Source organism: Populus nigra, chromosome 2, assembly GCF_951802175.1.
Source record: "Populus nigra chromosome 2, ddPopNigr1.1, whole genome shotgun sequence".
Taxonomy (NCBI): domain Eukaryota; kingdom Viridiplantae; phylum Streptophyta; class Magnoliopsida; order Malpighiales; family Salicaceae; genus Populus; species Populus nigra.
The window spans coordinates 36,225,627-36,233,993 of record NC_084853.1 but is presented as its reverse complement, the minus strand read 5'-3'; the positions used below and the strand labels follow the sequence as shown (position 1 = coordinate 36,233,993).

Sequence of the window (8,367 nt, the reverse complement as noted above, 5' to 3'; positions counted from 1 at the left end):
TTTAAGTGTATTATTCTCTTCAATTAAATCCAACCCTCAACATTACCTACTTATTATAATGTCTCGAATTATTTCGCCCGGAAATTATATTCAAAAATTTCTGAATTCCTATCTTTTATTTAACCATACACATGAATTTCCTCATTTTTATTTCTCATGTAGTTAGTTTTTAATTTAAGCAACCTTTATTTATTTATTTATTCCCGGGTTTACAAGTAGATTTTTTAACAAATATGCATCAATTTCTAAAATCACTAAAATTATATTATTAGTTGCTTTAGCTTTTTTTTTTTTTACAAATTATAAATTCATCAAATGAATGTTAGAAAGACTTTTTAAAATGGTGATTTAGAAGAAGAAATTTATATGGATCAACCAGAAGTTTTTGTTGTTTCTGGTTAAGAAAAGAAAGTTTGAAAACTTCTAAAATCTCTTTATGGTTCTAAACATGCTCCAAAATAATGGCATGAAAAATTAATTAGGTTATGTCATTTGACGGTTTTTGGACAAATGCTACTGATAAATGTGTTTATGTTAAACAAATTAAAATTAATTATGTGATTTTATGTTTGTATGTTAATGATATTATAATTTTTTGCAGTAATGTTCAAGTTATAAATATTACTAAATCTTTCTTGTTTGAAAATCTTCATATGAAGGATCTTGGTCTGATTAATGTTATTTTAGGCAATAAATTATTGAAAAATAGCAATGGTTTTGCTTTAACTCAATTACTTTACATTGAAAATTATTTAAAAGGTTTAATTATTTTGATATATCTCATGTATGTGGTCCTTTCGATTCGTCTATTAAATTAAAAAAATGAACGTGAAAGTGTATCTCAATATAAATATTCATAAATTATTGAATCTTCATTATATCTAGCCAATCATATTAGATCTTATATAATATATGTAGTAATCCTAATGCTTCACATTATGGTGCTTTATAAAGAATTTTTAAATATTTAAAAGAAACAATTGATTATGCACTTCATTATATCGGTTTTCTTGTTGTAAATGAGGGATTTAGTCATGCCAATTGAATTTTTTATTCAAAAGAAACAAAATCTATTAGTAGATATGTGTTTACATTATTTAGTAGTGCATTTTGTTGGAAATATATTAAACAAACTATAATTACTCATTCCACTATAAAAGCAGAAATTATTGCATTAGATGCTACTAGTTCAGAAATCAAGTAGCTTCAAAAAAATTTGATTTATAAATCAATTTTTTCTAGACCAATACCATATATATCAATGCATAATGATTGTCAAGCTACTATAACTAAGGCTAAAAATAAATTTTTTAATGAAAAAATAAATCGTAATATCTCATGGTGTTATTTCTTTTGATTTTGTTAGATCTAAAAACAACATTGCAGATCCACTTACTAAAAGTTTAACACACCAATGAGTTATTCAATCGTCAAAGGAAATAGAATTGAAACCCTTAAATTAATCACCAATAGTGGAAAAATATATGGCAATCCCATGAATAAAATAGGACTAAAATTCTTAAATTAATCACCAATAGTGGAAACCTGTCTTTAAATATATGGCAATCAAATGAATGAAGTGCAACAGATAAAAACAAAATTGTTGGGTGATTGTTGGGTGATTTTTTGTGGGGTGGTCTCGAGTCCTATTTCTATGATAATTTGCTCTCTATTATTATGGTTATAAAGAGTTAATCTTTGAATGAATCCAAATACAAAAAATCCTGAAGGATGTTGGTCACAAATTATTCTTGGAGGATTCACCTAAGTGAGTGTGGTGATGAGGTAGCCACTATAAATGCTTGGGCTACTATTAAAAACATTTATAAGACAAGATATATGTGCATGATAAAAAGAAAAAAGAAAAATAAAGAACAACACTGATAGAACCTCAAAATCACTCGTATGTTATGTGTGTAATAAGTTTAAATTTGGTTCAAAGAACCTAGTTCAAAACATTTTGTTATTATGATTCTTCAAGTTAAGAATTATTGACATTAAGTATAGGTTCAAACTATAAAGGTATCTAAACATATTATACAATATTAATTGCTTATTTTTATTTTATTTTATTTATTATATGTATGAATAATTTTAAATCATGAGGGTGAATGTTAGAATATTGATTTAAAATTATAATTAATGATAGTCATTTTTTTTAATTAGTAGATTTTATTGACTTGGCAATTTAAATGGTTGACATTTATGATTAATTTAATTTATTATGTTTAATTTTTTAAAATATATTTAGTAACTATATATATATATATATATAGATATATATATGTGACAAATGTTTAGGATAGAAGCATATAATCTTTTCATCATCAAAACTCTTTAAAATACTTTTTTATTTTAATCTCTTATAAATCTCTACACATAATTTAAGATCCTTTTTTTTTATATTCTTTTTAAATTTTACAATAGTTACTTTCTCATATTAACTTAAATGAGCAAAAGGATGATTGAAACGTTTCGGTAATTTTTTTTGCATTAAAAAAATCTAATAGATTATTGTATCCTGAAAAGAAGTGTGTTATATGCAAAATAATCCTTGTGCAGAGGGGATGTTTTCTCTCTAAAAATAGCACTATTACATGCCACAATCTCAAACTTCTTCTAAACTCTTACCCTTTTCATATTTAGTTATTATTTTTATTATTGATTTTGGTTGTTGATTTAAATATTGAAAAAAAAAATCTCGGTTGCATGTATTTGCCTAATTCTTTCAATATCTTTGATTTTTCCAAACATTTTTTTTCTTGAATCACCAAGAAAAACAATTAACAAATACATTTATATGTATAATAAAAAAGAAAATCACAAAAGAAATTGTAAAACAAATCGAAATACATTATTTTGACTCCAATCAATGAACTACCATCCATGAGCGGAAACAATATAGTGAGTAATAGCCTTTGTACAGTAAGATAGGAGGTCGAGAAAGACCAACAGCTAAGAGGATTATGGATTTATGCTCCCCAGTAAAAGTAAAATTGGTGTATGGTCGATTTAGAAATAGAAATTTCTAGTTGTACCAGGTCATCAACTATTTGCACTCCCCATAAAAGTAAAATTATGGATTCCTACTGAATAATTTTGTTCTTTTTAACAAGCAACCCCGCTGTTGGTCACCACAACTGCAACCTTGGTGGTGCCTCTAGCAGTTCAGTTGATTAAAGGAATTAATAGCACCTCCTTTATCATTCCTAACTAACAGCTCGCGTATTGTTTTATCAAGAAAAGAAACATCATATATTCTATGAAAATGCTTAATTTGAGTAAACAGTGATTACTGGGGTGAAAAAAGGCACTATGCAACATATCCAAATTACCCAACAGATAAAACTTGAACTGTTGGATGAAGTAGAAACATTCATGGAGGAAAAACATTTATTAAGGGCCTTGACAGCATGAGTTTTTTGGGTTCTCTCTTTCGCTTTTAATTACATTCTACAGTCAGAAAATATACATCATGCATTGAAAGGATCTAAGGCAAAGTGGAAATAGACTTGTAACATCTGGAGAAGGAGAAGAAGGAGAAGGAGAAACCCTCACTTGGCTGGGAAAGTTGAAACAGTAAGGATCCCTAGATCACAGTTCCGCTGGGAATCAACGCGTCCTTGATTATTGTGACAATCCCACTCTTTATGAAGTATCCATCAGTTTCCCTGGCTGCTTCTTGCACATTGTCACCATTAATGATCTGAAATTTTGCTATCTCACGTTAATTATCCATCCCAGGAATATATAATAAGCATGTGTGCAACTACAACTCCACATCAATGACCAGCATAACATCATAAGCAACATATAATGCCAACCTAAATGATGTAAGATGATAATCTCATGTTGATTGAAAATAAACTATTATGCTGGATGTTTTCGGTCTTCTAGTTTCTAATCAATAGTCATATTTATCTTCTAAAAACCTTTTTAGTGAAAACTCTCCTGTATTTAAAATAGGGACAACTAACTAGTAATCCCTTAAACTATGATTAAATCAAAGATTAAAAAAAAAAAAAAAAAACTATATAACCTACATTCTAATTAGAAGAAAATGAGTTTTGGTGATAGAAAAATGATTCTAGTAGACAAAGAAACTTCTAGCTAAGGTAATAAATAGGATCATGACCTTCACATTGTCCCCAATTCGAGCATTCTTGTCAATAATTGCTCTCTTGATATGAGAATTCTTGCCAATACCAATTGGAACGCTTCCCTTAGCAGCCAAAAATCTCCTGTCAGCATCAGTCTGAAGCAACACAATTTAGAAAAACACACTCATTACAAATGAAAATGAAGTACTTAAAAACATGATCACTCCAGACATTTCAATGCCTACAAGCAAAGAAGAAACACTATACAGTAGACTGCTAATTCTCAGGGGCTATTACCTCATAATAATCTGCTCCCATTAATAATGTGTCTTCTATGATCGCACCTTCTGATATGCAAGACCGAAGACCAATCACAGAGTGGTGAATTTTACAGTTCTGAAAAGGACAAAAAAAAAAGTGAGTTAAGTGAACTCATTGGATATCCACAATAATTGCCACGAGATGTAAATGCAAATTCAGCATGACAATGAATAAGGCAGAGAAATTATTATTCATTACTCCTCCCTCTAATCACATTTATGTAAGGTCTGTGAGTATTTTTCATAGGTGAACCACATTAGTTTGAGAGGGAGACCAATGGTTTATTGAATACTTTTTTATGAGACCAATGGTTTAGAACCTCAGACTATAATACAATGAATGAACATGGCCAAGGCCAATCAACTACCAGGCCTTCCCAACCAAGAACATACCTTTATAACACAACCCTCACCAATAACACTATCTGTGACATCAGCATCAAGCATCTTGGATGGAGGCAAATAGCGAGGTTGAGTGTAGATTGGAGATGAACGGTCATAGAAGCTGCAAAAGGAAGTCCAAAAACATAGGCATATGAAATTACAAGCAAGCTTATCGCATAGAAACAATTGTTGGACTGGAATAAGAACTACCTGAAATCTGGCACTGGCTTTTTAGTTATCCCAAGATTTGCATTATAAAATGCCTCAATTGTACCAATATCTTCCCAGTAGCCATCATATAAATAAGCTTGTACCTGTTAAGATACAAAGATTAGTGAAAATTGTCACCTCAAGAGATTGTGAAAGCAAGAAAGAGACAATTTTGATGCTGGAACATCCAGCAAATTATAATGCATCCATTTGTAAAGGAAAGACATGGTCTGATGCATCTAACCAATGTGCTTAAAGATTTTATGTCCATTAAAAAACAAAAAAAGAAAGAAAAGCCCATGTTTCTCATGCGGGGAGCGCTATTATGGCTTCAACATATCTGGAAAAGTGTGTGCTCCATTAAAATTCATTTATTGAAATACAGTTATATCTGAAAGGAATATACAAGAGGAACATGTAGAAAGATAATTGAAAAAAAAGATACTCACTCTCATCCCAATAGAAGTAGCACCAGGAATAACTTCACTTCCAAAATCATTGGCTCCAGGAAACTTTTCTCTCAGCAGATCCAGCATCACATTCTTGCTGACAACATATATTCCCATGCTAGCAATGTAAGGCATCTCTTTTGCTCTCTCATCATCAAGACCTAAAATAGTAGTGTCAACCTAGAAGAAAACATTAAGTAACATTTAAAGATCATCTTCCTTTGGGAAATTGAAGCACGTATTCATAAGCAAATAAACTATCAGTCCAAATTTTGAGAAGGTCCACCTTCATAGCTTTCAATTGTTCTCCTTTGGGTTTCTCAGCAAATTCAATTATGCGCCCTTCTTCATCAATTTTCATCAAACCAAATGCAGTTGCACGTTTTTCGTCCATTGGCAGTGCAGCTACAGTGATATCTGCATCAGTTTCCCTGTGAGCTTGGATAAATCTCTCATAATCCATTCGGTACAAATGGTCGCCAGCAAGAACTAGGAATTCCAAAACATTGTGCTCCTCAAACAACCACAAATACTGTCTGACAGCATCTGCTGTGCCCTGTAGATCATTCCATCAAAATTCCATTACATAAAAAACTGGGCATCCAATCAGAACAAAAATTAGAGAGCTAATTGGTGAGGAAGCTATCGATCAAAAACAAAAACTTTTAAAAACCAATCAGTAAAAACGCCAATCTAGTTTAATGATTCTTAAGAAAAGATAAGTACACAGCCCAAGGGCGTAGAATGAAACTATTACCTGGAACCAATTGGGGTTCTCAGGACTCTGCTGAGCTGCAAGAACTTCAACAAAACCCTCATTCTTGTAGCCACCCATGTTGCTCGCATAAGCCCGTGAAAGGTGGCGGTTGAGAGAGGCAGAGTTGAATTGTGTGAGAACATATATCTTTGATATATTACTATTCAAACAATTGCTCACAGGAATATCAATCAGCCTGTAGTTAGCTCCTAAAGGAACAGCAGGCTTTGCCCTTTTCTTAGTAAGCGGGTAAAGCCGAGTCCCAGCTCCTCCTCCAAGAATAATTCCAAGAACACTCTGCCATAAACCATATCGCATTGTTCAATCAAATTACGAACCTCATCAAGCACAGATTATAACACATTCTCAGTAAGTAAATCTCCCATAAATAACAATACAATCATTTATTCTCTCATTCTAATCATAATTATTCATCGTTACGATCAAACCTAAATGAAGAAAGTTGGATCTAAAACACAAAATAATAACTCGGTATTTTAAATTAAGTAGTGGTGGTGGTGGTGGTGGTAATAATAATAATAATATGAGGAGGAGGAGGAGAAAACTAACTCTGCTGGCGTCAGGGTCAAGACAAGTTTGAGAGTTCCTTGAATCCGAAACCGCTTTAGGAGAAACGATAATCGGAGTCCTCTCATTACGACCTGTATCCCGGCGAACGGAAAACGCCGTGGAGCAAACCTTCTCACCGGAGAGGTTGGAGGACGAGCTGAACGACAGGCTCCTAAATGCAGTTCTCCGGCTCAAATTCGACGACGAAGAAGAAGACAACGAGGATGAAGACGGCGGCCTCATAACTCCGATCGCCGCCATACTCGCCATTTCTGTTAGAATCAGTACAGTATAGCTGGCTGGCTGGCTGGCTGGCTGGCTCTCTGCAGTCTGTTTTAGTCCAGTCTAGTAAGATGAGGACTCTTTTCGTTGCTTTTTTTATTTATTTATTTCTGATTTTTGATGTGTCCTCGGGGACTGGCCCATTCTTTTTGCAGGAATTTACGGGTTTGTTTAGCGTGATTTGGCGAGGAACTAAGGGTATTTTGGGGAGATGAATTGTGACTGGGAAAAAGATCTGCATGCCTTGATGGCCTCCCTCCGGTTATTTATTATTAATTTGAGTGGCTGTCATTTCAGGATTGCATTATTTTGACACAGTCACATGGGCCTTGCTACTTTGATTAATTTCACTGAGTCATCGGAGGATTCAGCACCGTCCCCTTATTTTAATGTTTTCTTATTTAAGTATTTTTATTTGTATTTATATAAATAGTATTACTCAATCATGCTCTCTTGATGTGTGGTTTAATTGATTAGCTTTTGATTTTCTGGCCTTTCCTCGAGCAGAGAGTCGTCATCGCCATGGTGATTCTTTGACATATACGCTTCTTGATACATCAAAATCAGAGTTGTCAATTGGGATTCGGCATGACCGCCTGCATCATACTAGTAAATTCCCACTCTAAAAACAATAAAAATAAAAAAACATTAGTGGAAGACAAGTTAAAAAGTTGGTGCGGTTTAGTATTTTTCAAATTTTTTAAAAAAATATTAAATTTATATATTTTTTTAAGTCTCTGATATTATCAAACTCAACCTAAAACCCGACACAAATCTAATTTAATACTAGATCTTTGGTATTAAAGCCTATTTGAATCTGGTTAGTATTGTTTATACAAAATTTTAAAAACTTGATAAGAAGGGAAAACCTTAAAATCATAGATGAATGTTACTAAATGGTGTAAGTCTTATTTATGAATAATAATATGGCTGTAAATCCATATAATTTATAATCTGTTTTCTAAATTATCTTTTAAATCATAGATTTTGTTTTTTATAAAACAACTTATGCTTTTTCTACTTTTGATTCTACTAAAAATAAAAGGGTTATAAATAATGAAGAGGTTACAATTGAGGATTTTATAAAAAAAATATTGATGATTGGAAAATTTCAAAGGTTCAAAAGAACCAAATCTATCAAACTTCTTTTTTTAATCTTTTCAAAACCGTTTTTACAATAAAAATTGAAGAAAGGGGTATTCAGCTTACAAAACCTTTTTGAAACTATACAACTCTTTTCTCAAGAATCCCTACAAAAACACATGGATAGAAATTTCAAATACATTCAAATTGGC

At 31.9% G+C, this 8,367-nt stretch overlaps 1 protein-coding gene across 1 annotated transcript; it reads right to left on the bottom strand.

The window, feature by feature from the left end:
* Window positions 1-3,379: 3,379 nt before the first annotated feature.
* Window positions 3,380-7,161, bottom strand: LOC133682510 (glucose-1-phosphate adenylyltransferase small subunit 2, chloroplastic). The gene is made up of 9 exons (XM_062105871.1): window positions 6,791-7,161; window positions 6,221-6,517; window positions 5,750-6,019; window positions 5,464-5,643; window positions 5,015-5,118; window positions 4,814-4,925; window positions 4,398-4,496; window positions 4,136-4,255; window positions 3,380-3,706 (listed from the first exon to the last, which is right to left on the bottom strand). Exons 1-9 carry the CDS (start codon window positions 7,058-7,060, stop codon window positions 3,590-3,592), a joined length of 1,569 nt encoding a protein of 522 aa, XP_061961855.1. The 5' UTR covers window positions 7,061-7,161; the 3' UTR covers window positions 3,380-3,589.
* Window positions 7,162-8,367: the final 1,206 nt, after the last annotated feature.